At 40.9% G+C, this 14,270-nt stretch overlaps 1 protein-coding gene across 3 annotated transcripts in view; it reads right to left on the reverse strand.

Moving 5' to 3' along the window:
* Positions 1-14,270, reverse strand: part of RB1 (RB transcriptional corepressor 1) — a 462,098-nt gene that overhangs the window by 279,854 nt on the left and 167,974 nt on the right. For all 3 annotated transcript variants that reach the window (XM_030200484.1, XM_030200483.1, XM_030200482.1), the window contains one exon: positions 7,405-7,492. In XM_030200484.1, the coding sequence (XP_030056344.1) occupies positions 7,405-7,492 (88 nt within the window). The remainder of the gene's footprint in view (positions 1-7,404; positions 7,493-14,270) is intronic.

Raw genomic sequence — 14,270 nt, forward strand, 5'->3', positions numbered from 1 at the left:
TAGGGATGCCTGATATCCAACAATATAATTGGGCATGTTTGACCAGACATTTAGCGGACTGGATATTAGATTCAGAGGAACATACGGCGTGGAGTACGGAGTGTGTGCTGTTTGAGCCTTATCACCCCTACTATATGATGCATGTTCAAGGAAAGTGGATACCTAAGGGATGGAGTCAGCATCTCTTGTTACAACCAATGCGACGGGTATGGCGATATATTTTAAAGGGATTAAATAAGAATCCACATTATACAGATCTGCTTCCTCTGGTGGGGAATAGTGCCTTTGATCCTGGGAATACACAACCGAGATTCAGAAAATGGGCACGGGAAGGGATAGTATTAGTGGCCGATGTTATGCAGGATTCGGGGAAGATTATATCTAGAGAGGCCTTAGAGAATATAGTGGGAGCTGAGAATGTGACATGGTATGATTATTATCAATTACATAGTTACATTAAGCAGCTAAATTCTGCTGGATGCGAGAGAGGGATGTATGACTTATTGGTGAATTTATTTCTGCCACAAGGTAGAGAACAGACCTCAATCTCAATACTTTATAAACAGCTGAGAATGATTTTCCCGCCCCGTGGATATGAGGAGGTTGCTCGGAGGTGGTCTGCGGATATGAGAGTGGAGGTTCGAAGCGGAGATATAGCCCAGGCTCTGAAGGAGATAGTATATAAAGTGACCAGTGCACGACATAGGGAGATTCAATTTAGAATTATTATGAGAGCATACTTCTCCCCTGTACAGGCCTACCATGCTGGTAGACTTACAACACCACAGTGCAGCAAGTGTAACTTTCAGAGAGCATCACTTTATCATATGCTGTGGGAGTGTCCGGACATTAAGGAATTTTGGGATAATATTAGGAAATTTTGTGAGACATTAATTCATAAGACAATTAGATGGGCACCTAAAAATCTAATATTGGGTCCAGGGGGGAGAGGGCTAAATCTGAAACATACAGAAGGTATATTTATGTATAAGGCTATAATAATAGGGAAGCAATGTATTATGCAATTTTGGACCCAGGAAAGTGGACCCTCTTTCTGGCAGTGGAGGAATTCACTTCATGCCTTGGTGCTGCTGGAGGCGCGTGAGGTACATCGAAGCCCTAGGAGTAAACAACGATTCTGGGAGATTTGGGAGCCATATGTGCAGGCCCTGTCAGGTAGAGCCCGCAGCTTACTAGTAAACTCACTCTCATTGTAGCTTGGGATAGGGAAGAAGACTGGGTAGAGTAGGCTGGAGTGGGAGGGAGGGGGGTGGGTGAGGTGATGGGAGGAAGAGGGAGGAGGGAGGGAAAGGGGGGGATGTGTGCTGGGCTTATGCTGCAATTGATGAAACTGAGACCAGATAAAGGAATGTGATTTCTGAAGGAAGGGGGTTACATGCAATGAGGGGGGAAAGAGTGTATTATCGTATCGATATGTATCTATTGGTATGAATGGAGGATTCTGAGAGTGATGTTCTGGGTGTATTATGGGATGGCAATGGAACAGCTTGGTAAGCGGAGCCTGGATATGCAAGATGCAGATCAATTTAATTTATAACCAGTAAAGCCTGTTTGAGATACTGACATAATGCAGGATTGCTGTGATTCTCCTGCTAAGGAGTGATGACTTGCTGGCTGACGGAGGCTGATATAATAGAGTAATGGAATGAAGCTAAGTACACAGAACGACATCAGTGATATATATTTATTTTTAAATTTTATTACATTATGAATAAAACCAAGCACACAGAATGATATCAGGGATTTGCATTTATTGTTCACAAATCTCATTGCATAATACTCTGATCACTAATGGATATATTTCAGAAATCGCAGACAGAGATGTTGATAATAGCTATTTATGACATTATTGCTTGCATAAGCCAGGGTTAATTAATACAGTAATTTAGAGGGGGGAGGGGAGGGGGGAGGGAGGGGGGAGGGAAGGTGGGGGGGGGGGGGGGAGAAAAGAAAAATTGATGATAGCGGTTTTGCTGTATTAGTGCAGGATGGCAATGTTAAATGCCTGAGATGTTATGTTAATATGGAATTGTTTTGGAGATGCATTCATCAATAAAAATTATTAAACCTAAATTTTAACTGCCAGACCCTCAACCATTATTCTAGCTTTTGGAGATCCCTTCTCATTGTTTCTACTCCTTCCAGGGTAGCCACTCTATTGGCTATATTCGTGTAATCCGCAAAAAGGCAAACCTTTCCTTCCAACCCTTCAGCAATAGCTCTCACAAATATATTAAACAGAATAGGCACCAGCACTGAACCCTGAGGAACTCCACTGCTCACCTTCCTGTCCTCCAAGTAGATTCCTTTTACCACCACCCTCTGCCACCTGTCAGTCAACCAGTTTCTTATCCAGTTCACCACTTTTGGTCCATATCAAAGGCTTTGCTGAAATCCAAGTAGATTACATCTAGCAAACGTCCTTCATCCAGTTCTTTGGTCACCCAGTCAAAGAAGTAGAGACAGTAGAGAGATAAAGAAAGACTAATACATTAATAAGACACTTCATTTTATATATAAGAGGATAGATAAGAGAAAGGTTTCCACGTAATGGGAAGGACAGACTCTAAACCAAAAGTGTTCAACCTCAGCCCTCGCCCTGTCAGATTTCTGGGGTTTCCACAATGAACATGCAAGAGATCTATTTGTATACAACAGAGGCAGTGCATGCAACAGATCTCATGAATATTCATTGGAGAACTCCTGAAAACCCAACTGGGTTGTGGCCCTCAAAGACCCCTGCTACATATTTAATCAGCTGTGTATGCGTCAAGAAAGAATCCCAGGAATGATTGATAGACAGCACATTTCAATAATTGGCAAAAGAAATGAGAAAAAAAAAGACAGGGTGCCAGGAACTATTACCCACACTGAGGGTTCTCCGATTAAACTGAATGGAGACTTCTGAAGCTCCATTTGTCCTCCGATAGGGACATTGCTTACTTTGGTGACTATGTACACACCAAGTAAGTAGAAACCAAACCAACAGAGTTGAGAGAAGGCTTCTTGGAGACGAAATGCTCAAAGATTAGAAGCAGTAACAGTGAAAAGCTGCACAGAAGAAGGCCAAAACACAGGAAAGAAACACAGTGTTTGTGGATAAAGTTGTAGCGATAGGGATCAACAAGAAACTCTTGGTGCTAAGCCAGCTGCCTAATTTCCAACAGTGGTTATCAGAGCAGGAGATCTCGGCAAATGCCACAGACAGGTTAGATTTCAGGATATTGAATACTGCATATTATATATACTAGTAAAAAATGCCCTTTTCAGAAAGCAATGAAACGGGCGCTAGCAAGGTTTGTTTGAAGTGTTTGGTGTTGATCGTGTGGGTAGTGGTGGCATTTTAGCGCGGTCGCCGGTATGGGAGCCATGCTCCCCGGCCCCAGCGCCTACCTGCACCTTCAGGGCCACTGGCAGCAAGTTCGCGGGCATTTTCACGCGTTGGCCGGTATGGGAGCCCTGCGCCCCGGCCCCAGCTCCTACCTGGACCTTGATGGGGATGTTCGCGCATTCGCTGGTATGGTAGCCCTGCTCTTCGCCCCCAGCACCTACCTGCGCGTTCGGCGGTATCGGAGCCATGCTGGCCGCCCCCAGCGCCTACCTGCACCTTCATGGCGACTCCCAGCGAGTCCTTGGGCATTTTCGGCCGTTCGCTGGTATGGGAGGCCTGGTCCCCGGCCCCAGCGCAGCGAGTGGTTGCCGATGCTGTGGCCGCATTTGTTGCACGGACCTGGGGGAGATCGCGTTTCCTGCAGTGTGAGCGCTCCGCCCTCGTCGTCATGACGTTGTGACGCGAGGGCGGGGCACACAGTAATGGGGCACAACAGATAGATGGCCTCACACTTCAGGTTGACAGTAATGGGCCAAAACGGATATCTCGGGCGCCTCACACTTCCAGTTGAGGCTTCATTTAGAACATTGGGGTTGTGAATTATGTCCAGAAGGGGCGTGGCTGAGGACGGGTCTATGAGTGACAGTGAGTGGTGCATGAGTGAGAGTGAGTGTTGCTGACAACCTAGCCTTCAGTGTTTCCCTCCCACAGAGTGAGCTTCAGAATGTTGCAGGTGGTGAGAATTATTATAGAAGATGTTCTAAGACTACAGCTATTTTACATAGCTTATTTACCTTGAAAACTAGACCTGTCTGCAGAACCATGAAGACCAGAGCTGAGATCCTCTGGATTAAAGAGCAGAATAAATGGAGAAAAGGATGGAACAGAAGATGCCGGACCTGCTACAGACATTGTAAAAACAGGGAATAATAAAAGTGTATGAATAGCGACAGATAAAGCCTGCATGTACCATTTGCAGCAAAGGAGAAAAGAATGATCCCTGAAGCATTTTTAGGAAGTGGTTCATGAAAATAAGAGTGAGGATATAATGAGAGAGGAGGTGGGAATTGGGAAAAAAAATTAACGATGGCAATTTATAAGGCTTAGGAAAATATGGGATTGATAGTAATGGATCTGGCCTTATTAAAATTTATACAAAGGATAAAAGTCAAAGAGATATTAAAAATAAGTTAAACTGAACTGTAAAACCTTTAGGTTAGTTTAAAAAAAAGGTACGACATTCTTTAGCACGTTCAATTCTGAAAGTTGTACCTTTGCAAAAATATTCAGAGGAAGAAATGGTTTACAAAAAGGCTACTAAATAAAACAAGACGTGCAACACAAATCCTATAAAGTGAAGCTTAAGGCACTTAAAATATACTCGCAGGATGAAAAAAAGAGAGAGAGGGGTGATATTACAGAAACAGTTACTTGACTGGTGAAATGTTCCAAATAAAAGAAAATTTAAAGACAACAGGTTATCAGGAATGGAGTTGTAAGTTGTTCAGTTCATTTCACTACCAACAAGGCTGGGATAACCTGCATCAAATATTCATGGTCATAAATCTATTATTAATGAGCATGAGAACAGACAGATGTTTTCAAACACCCTCCCTAGTTTGGGGAGGCATTTTGAGTCATACAAAGCTTAGTAGTTAAGCCATGAAAGGAGGCCTGTGTGAGATTAAATACAGGTTTTGTCAGAATTAAGAGAAAGAAAGTTTTATGTCAAGCTAGCTGAACACCGCCTTGGGTGAATTTCTTCATAAAAGCAGTTTTAAAAAATTCTCAATGAAGCCCAGCACTCTTAAGTAATATAAACCTGCTTAGGGCAGTGGTAGGAAGAGGTTGAAAGGCTGAGTAAAAGGCAAGGGAAGGAACTTGTGTTGGCATTTATATGCACACCTACCTAGAGTGGAAAGATAACAACTGGGCAGATTAGACAAGCCAACTGATTTGCCTCTGGCATAATCTACTATGAATGACAAAAGGGTAAAGTTTTTACACTTAACCCTCCATTGCCACAGGTACAAAATAAGTACCTGTATATAATGTGAACCCCTTTGACTGTAGCCACAGAAAGGCAGTATATCAAGTCACATCCCTCCCCCCCCCTTACACATGAATTAACAAAACTATGCCTGGGTGGTGCCTGTTGATATTTTCAGGACAGTAGATGTGTACTCTGATGTGCTAGGATTCTATTTGCATTCTACTTGTCATATGAATGCAAATTGTGATTACTCAAACTGAAAAGTGAACATCCTGTTTCTCTGTCAGCTTAACTAGTAATTTTGACATAACATTCAGCTTCCCAAACACGTATTCTCTCGCTTTTGTTTCCCCTCAGTTTTCTCTCTTTACCACAGAGACACCAATGTATTAAGAAGTGCATTAGAACAGCATGCAGTAAACTAACCGCATACAAAAAAAAGTGCACTGACAGGCAAACAAGTACAACACTACAGTAGTATGTTGCAGTTTTCTCATCAATTGAAAATTTTTTCCCCTTCTTCTTCCTTTATATGGCTGACTGGAGTAAAGATTCAACACTACAAGGCCAACCAAAAAAATAACACCAAAATCTAGTGCTTTTTTATTTTTAATAAATGTAATCATATCAGGAACAAAGATTCAGTCTTTGGCATGCTCATTGTGTTACCTTACAGCATGGTGGTTTTACTACTAATTTTCCGGTACCAGACAATCTAACTACACAGAGTAAGATTAGCACAGGAAAATCAGGAATAAGTGCGCTACAGGATAGTCCAAGCTTATTGCATCATCCCCAGAGTAGGAACAGAAGAATGCAGTAGGCCATAGATGGGGCTAAAAGATGGAGCCTTAAGTTGGAGGAAGCAAAGTTTATTGAAGGACCCAACATGACCCATGGTTCAGCAAAGTACCTGCATTGTGAGAATCCTACATAGCATTTAGGCTGTGTCTATTCGTGATTTAAGCATACAGGAAGCTGTTGTTATTCAGGATGCCATATGACCCCTTTATGATGGCACCCTGCCAAAACACAGGCCATGTCGAGTCCCTCAATATAAACTTTGCTTCCTCCAATTCAAGGCTCCATCTTAGTTTCATCCATGGCCCACTGTGCTCTTCTCTTGCTGCTTTCCTCTTGTTCATTAATTATCCCCAGTGTAACCAAATTCATCTTGTAAAGACCACTTCTGGGCTATAAACACTTCCATTTTCTAGTCAGTCAGTAATATATCCTATATAATAAAACGCACCTCCAACATTCTGAAGCTGACTGCATAGCTGAGGCATTCCTGCTCTCTGTATCCATCTCCTGAATTGACATCACGTACTTCCGGGTTCGTCACAAGCAGAAGTGACCAACCACATGAGGTTTCTCGGCTTCAGAATGTTGGAGGTGCGTTCTATTAAATAGGATTGGTCAGTTCCTTGAAGCACAGCCAAAGCTCAGCGTCCTGCACAGTAACTCTCAGACACCAGAGAGAGAGGGGGGTGGGAGGTATCTCTGTCACACACACACTCTCTCTCTCTCTCTCACAGTCAATGTCTTTCTCTCTCTCACTCTCACACACTCTGTCTCACACTGTATCATATTCACTCTCTATGTGTCACACAGTCACTCACACACTCAGTCTCACAGAGAGTCTGTGTCTCACACACACTCTCTCTCTCGCACACACTGTATCTGTGTGAAACACACTCTCTCTCTGTCTCTCACATACGCACTTGCACACACTCTCATTCTCACACATACACTCTCTCTCACACAGACACACTCGCACCCAGACTCACTCTCTCTCTCTCTCTCTCACACACACACACGCACATTCACTCTCTCACACACAGTCACTCTCACATACACTCTCTCAAACATACACACTCCGAGGAAAACCTTGCTAGCGCCCGTTTCATTTGTGTCAGAAACGGGCCTTTTTTACCAGTATATTATTTAAAAAAACATCTTTAAAGTGAGTACAGACATTTTAAACCAAAATGATTACAAGAATATTAGATTCTTCATAGGAAACCCTTTATAGTTATAGTCAGATATAGTAACTTACATTAAAATATGAGATGAGAATGTCTGAGGGTGAGTCACTTGCAGAATTTAAGATTACCATGAGCTGCTGGATGGTGTTCATGGCAGCCCTGCACAAGAGACAAAAATATATATGCTCAACACTTAAGAAGCTTTTGTTCCTTCTACCATACACATTTATAAAGCTTGACACACTATCGTTTGTCCTACAGCATACTCATCAGCATTCCCTCTACAGCAGCTGTCTAAATAACTGAAAAAAATCCAACTGTAAGTTCCCAGTTTTATACCATGGGACAAAATACAAAACTACAAAATTTTACTATATATGGAATCCTAAAATAAGTGCAGCAGTTATTTGATGTGGAGTTCCTTTACTCCTTTACATTTCAGTATAAACACAATTAGGCCACCAATCATCTAACCAAGTTGCTGGAGTCAAGCTAAGCCATAATGGCAACTGCAAAATAAGCAGTTGCTAGACAGACACTATTAAGAGAGGATACATATGGCTTTCATTCAGAGCCTGTGTATTCATAGTAACATAGTAGATGACAGCAGAAAAAGACCTGCATGGTCCATCCAGTCTGCCCAACAAGATAAACTCATATGTGCTACTTTTTGTGTATACCTTACCTTGATTTGTACCTGTCCTTTTCAGTGCATAGACCGTGTAAAGTCTGCCCAGCACTATCCCCGCCTCCCAACCACCAGCCGCGCTTCCCACCACCGGTTGAGTTGGTTGTCTGTTGAGCACTGTGACTCTGTAAAGAATCACCGAGTGCAGCAGACTATTGAGGTCTTTTCCTCCACAATTTTGGATTTTCTGAGCTTTCGAAATTGCTTCTAGTACTTTTGTGCTTATGACCCACAATTTTTGAGATTTTGACAGTTCCTCTGTACCCACACAGGATTACAGCTATTCTGTCTGAGAAACAAGCAGTTATTTCATACCAAAAACTCCAAAAAGTGTCCTAGTAGAGAGTAATTAGTCCCAGTACTCACAAACCTGAGCTGCTGAGTACAGTAACAGTACTGCTTTTGACCAGCTTTTCTTCAAAACTCTAGATTTAGAAATATAGGCCAGCTTGCTGGCTAGTTGCATGCACTGCCATGTGGAAGGTCCCTGATCTGATCCCCGATCCAGGGCTTAAAAAACACACAGCAAAGCTGCATTCTATAAAGTCGGAAAATTAACATCTTTAAAAAGGAGCCCACTATTCCAGCACCATGAGACTACAAATGTAAAGGTCTAAAGCTACCAAATAAACTACATTTAGGATTACTGTACTGGGATATGTGCTAGGCTTCAGCTCCTAAAATTAATTCATATTTCAAGTGCAGATTATATTGATGGGCAACTAAAATTAATTCATATTTCATGTGCAGATTATGTTGATGGGCAGCTATTTTAGGCTACAAAAAATGTTTAAATGTTGTAAAAGATTGCTAGTGAGAAATTTTGATATAAGGAAAGAAAGAAATAGTTTGAGGTTCTGATTCATGAAGACTGTTCTCCCATCCTTTGTCTCTGTGAAAATAAGTGTAAAGCATCAAGGCCTTAGACTGCCATTGGCATGATGGATTTGCATTTTTTTTTAAAGATCCTAGAAATTTTCATCACAGTTTCCAAAGGGAAAGAGGACTTGTGAGATTGCACTGCATGTGTGCGTCTGTACCTCCTCCTCAATAACATTTTTTGTCTGGTGTAGTGTCCACATCAGATTTTCAGGACATGGTGCAGGGAGAAAATGAAGTTCTTATTTTTTTTTCAGGATGCATGCATGTGTGTATGCTGCTGCTATGTGGTCATTGCCAGAAAGAATATAATAAATGATAACAGATGAGACCAACCGTAAACTGCCCATGATACTGAACAATATTAAATGTTGAAGACTCCCCCCAAAACCATTCAGCGCTTAAAAATCATATGTGGTAATACCCTAGGGACTTAAATGACCTCAAAATAATAAAAGGTGTAAAGAGGGATCCTCAGAGCTGCTGAATTCAATGGCACTATTTCAACTGAAGGTCCCTCTGAATTAGTGTGCTTCAAAATATGTGCTACAACCTTACCCAAAACTTACGTGCTTCACAAATTTATCTGGGCATAAACTCATAATTATTACACTGCTCATAACTTTGCATGTAACTAGACAGTGGTCACTCATCAAAAAAGTGCTTTAATATGAAGCCACATATGTTTGGAGTTTTTACACCATACTAGTACTTTTCAGAGTCATTTGTGATCACTCTGATGCTGGACACCACATGGTGTTGGTTCCTAATTCTGGAACTCAAGTTGTCAAGATGGAGAACTTTCACCATTTATGCTCATACTCCTACAAACTGGATGGACCAGTCAAGTCTTTATCTGACGTCATTTACTATGTTACTATGTGTGCTTTTTGGCATGTGAAAATCATTTAAGTTTTTTGCTTTGAGTGGAAATGCTCTATACTTTGATTCCAGCCTTGCTATATAACGATCCTTTGTTTGTCTCATGCCTTTTTGAATTTTGTCAGTTTTGGGTGGAACAAATATATTTTTCCCAACAAACTGCCTCAGGAGGAACACTCTGGAATGCATTCTCTGAAATGCTTCACTCAGCGCAAGACTATATCTCTACTTCAGGAAGCAGGTGAAAGCTTGGCTCTTCTCCCAAAGCTTTAATGGAAGAAGCAATTAACTTGCTGTTCACACATATATAAGGAACTAATGCTGACTGCACGTAACTGCAGCAGGACTTGATTACCCATGCATACCCCAGCTGAGATTATATTCATGCACCTTTCTGACTTCACGTGCAACTTTCTTTAAATTAGCCCCCTTATTTTCTAACTTCTATTATTCTATCTTATCTGTCTGTGTTTCACCTTTGCTTACACTTTGAGTATTATATTAACAGTATGACATAGAGGCGTATTTTCAAAGCACTTAGAAAGTTACATTGTAATCTATGGAACTTTGTAAGGCTAAGTGCTTTGAAAATGAGCCCCATAGTATGCTACTTAAATGATCTATTATTGAATATTTTTACTGCTGCAATTGTTGCCTATGTTCAACTTATAAATCCTAATAAAAAATAATGTGCCTGACCTCATTTTTGTTTCTGGAATCTTTCAGGTACTCTAAACCTTTTTGTTTCAAGTTTGTGTTTGGTTTTCCAACTCCTACTAAACAAGCAATTCATCTATAAATGCTGTCACATGCCCACTTAAGCGCTCAATGAGGCTTCCGTGGCTGTCAGGCATTGCTATGTGGTATATTCTCTTCATGTTCTGTCTAGCATCAGGCAATGGATCCACTGGGGTGACTTCATAGATGCTGTGGTCTAGTTTTTGTCATGCAGTTTGTAAGAGCTTAATCTTATGCAAAGAGGCATAACCACAAAGTCTGACATCTGCAGAATATCTTGCTTAATTTCAAGAAAAAAGGCTTACCAAAAAAAGATGGTGCTTTATTTGATTTTGCTTGCAAATTAAGGGTTCAAGTTACTAAGTCCCCCACCAACACAGAAAAGGAAATAGGCCCTAAGTGAATTTCCTAAAATGAAAGCACATTTGTAAAAACAAAATACCTATGAATGTGGGGATTTATGGTCATAAAATTGGATATAATGTGGTAGTAATTGTAAGAAGAGCCTACAAGGCTTGAGGAAACAGATCAAAATTCACCACAAAACATCCTGTCTGTGATGACAAGTTACCAAAACCCCTGTACAATTTGTGGTGAGCTTCACTTTGATCGACCAATGAAAAGGTGTGAGTTGAATACATTTTTATTCAGATTGTCAGGTTTTCAAAATTATCTACAATATATGCATACGAGATATCTGCAATGCTGGAGAGCCAATATTTGCATGTAATGGGCTCTAGGTCTTTACCAACAATGATGGTGAGTTAGACGTGTTTTTGAGTATATACAGACCATTTACCTAATCCATCCTTATGGAAGGAGTTTTCTAGGAGTCTTGTGATGAGATTTATGGAGCAGCTGTTCCAGAGGATTAAAGTTAGTCAGAGATTTGGATTTGATATACCACCTTTCTGTGGTACAACCAAAGTGGTTTCTCTGTCCCCAGTGAGCTCACAATCTAAATTTCATACCTGGGGCAATAGAGGATTAGGTGACTTGCCCAGGGTCACAAGGAGCTGTAATGGGACTCGAGCCAGTTCCCCAGGTTCTCAGCCCACTGTACTAACCATTAGGCTATGCCTTTCACTCAAAGATACAGACTGGAGGAAGACTAAAAAATTTCAGTATATTTGAACATCCCTTGGAGCACTGTCAGGGTCCCATCACTGGACATTTTAGCATCAAGACACCTGCCTCTATCAGACTCTCTCTCTAAAGTCAGCAGATATGGGTTAAGGAAATTGCAGAGGAAACTCGGTGAGAGACCTAAGATTACTTTAAAAGAACTACAGAGGTCTTTAGCTGAGACTGAAGAAAATGACTGTTCAGTAATTTCAGGATTACTCCACAAACACGGCCTGCATAAAAGGGAGGCAAGAAGAATGTCAATGCTGAAGAAAAATCTTTTGCAAAAACACACTTAAGGGGGGGTCACTGTATGCACATCTGGGAAATTTTGTGGTTTCATGAGATCAAAGCAGAATTTTTCATTTCAGTCCTAAGCACTATGTATGGCAACAACACTCTACGCTGTAAACCAAATATCTGCCAAAAAAACAAAATCGGACTAAATATCAGAAAAAGAAAATGAGCTCAAAACTTTCATAGTTCTGGACCATTAACTGCGGATATATCAAGGGCTATCAGTTATAGTCATAGATCTTAAAACATAAGCAAAATACTCCTTTTAAAATTGATAAAGTCTCTCAACCCCCCCCCCCCCCCCCGGCTTCTATATATGTCGCCCAAAGTTGAGCGCCCAACTTTGTGTGCGCTTCCGAGATGCACGTGCAAATAAATTGGACAATCAGCTCTAAAACCATCAATAATTGGGTGCTAACCACCAATTATTGATGTTCACTGGTACTCATTAAAATTTGCGCATGCATCTGGATGCATGCTATTCTATAAGCACAGCACTTAACTCCCATGCCGCGTATCTCAAAAGGGGACATGGCCATGGGCATGTCTGGGGTGTTGTGAAAAGTTGCTTGCGAAATATAGTGGGTAGGAATAGAAAAATGGTTTCTAATATAGTACGACTAGGTCCAATTCCTCTAAAACAAACAGAAGGAAATATGTTTTCACTCAATGAATAGTTAAGCTCTAGAACTCGTTGTCAGAGGATGTACATAAGAATTGCCACACTGGGACAGACCAAAGGTCCATCAAGCCCAGCATCCTGTTTCCAACAGTGGCCAATCCAGGTCACAAATACTTGGCAAGATCCTGAAAAGGTTCAATACATTTTATGCTGCTTATTCCAGGAATAAGCAGTGGATTTTCCCAAGTCAATTTAATAATGGTCTATGGACTTTCCTTTAAAAAGCTGTCCAGACCCTTTTTTTAAACCCTGCTAAGCTAACCGCCTTTACCACATTCTCTGGCAACGAATTCCAGAGTTTAATTACATATTGAGTGAAGAAACGTTTTCTCTAATTCATATTAAATTTACTACTTTGTAGCTTCATCGCATGCCCCCTAGTCCTAGTATTTTTGGAAAGAATAAACGATTCACGTTTACTCATTCCACTCCACTCATTATTTTATAGACCTCTATCATATCTCCCCTCAGCTGTCTTTTTTCCAAGCTGAAGAGCCCTAGACGCTTCAGCCTTTCCTCATAGGGAAGTCGTCCCATCCCCTTTATCATTTTTGTCACCCTTCTCTGTACCTTTACTAATTCCACTATATCTTTTTTGAGATGCAGCGACCAGAATTGAACACAATATTTGAGGTGCGGTCGCACCATGGATCGACACAAAGGAATTATAACATCCTCACTTTTGTTTTCCATTCCTTTCCTAACAATACCTACTTTCTTAGCCGCCGCAGCTCACTGTGACAAGTTTCTGGAGGAAAAGTCCATAGTCTGTTATTAAGATGGAGTGGAGAAGACACTGCTTGCCCTGAGATTCGTAGAATGGAATGTTTCTACTATTTGGGTTTCTGCCAGGTACTTGTGACCTGGATTAGCCACTGTTGGAAACAGGATACTGGGCTAGATGGAATTGGCCAGTTTCAGCATGCCACTTAACGTCAGTTTTCCTTTACCCTTCTTTCCTCAATCCCAGCCTTTTGTGCTACTGTGTCTTAGTATAATTTAACTCTACTCAAAAACAGTTTAATTATCGGTCTTGCTCTTTTTATATGTTCATAATGTAAAGTACTTTGCAATACAATTTATGGCAAAGACTATGTGAAAAAAATTCCTTTCCCAAAACTGACAGACCATCGTTACAAGCCCCAAGTGCAAAACTAAGATTTACTAAGATTTTTGCAACTTATGCTCTGGCTGTATTAGTATATTCAGATACTACAATCACATATCATATATTCAGACAAGACATAAAGCCCGTTACAACGGGCAAAATTTCTGTTGTATGTAATGAAATAGCAAAACGGGGAAGATTTTTTATTTTTGAAACATAATTTAAAAGTTGATGAACGTAATGTCAGTTGATGTGTAAACAGCATTAGATCACTCAGAATTTGAACCTTGTTATTGTCAGACTTATGTGATTTCCCATGTCTCTTATTGTTCAATTTTTTTCTGTGTGTGTGTGTGAGAGAGAGAGAGAAAGTGTCTGTGTGTGCGTCTGAGTGAAAGAGAGAGAGTGTGAGAGTGAGTTGAGAGAGAGAGAGAGAGAGAGAGAGAGAGCTGGTAGGAGTCCCTGTGGGAAGATGTTTTGCTAATCTTCAAGATGAGTTACCATCGATTTTTATATGTTAATGCAAGCTGTTAAACCC

The sequence above is a fragment of the Microcaecilia unicolor genome, chromosome 4 (genome assembly GCF_901765095.1).
Source record: "Microcaecilia unicolor chromosome 4, aMicUni1.1, whole genome shotgun sequence".
NCBI lineage: Eukaryota > Metazoa > Chordata > Amphibia > Gymnophiona > Siphonopidae > Microcaecilia > Microcaecilia unicolor.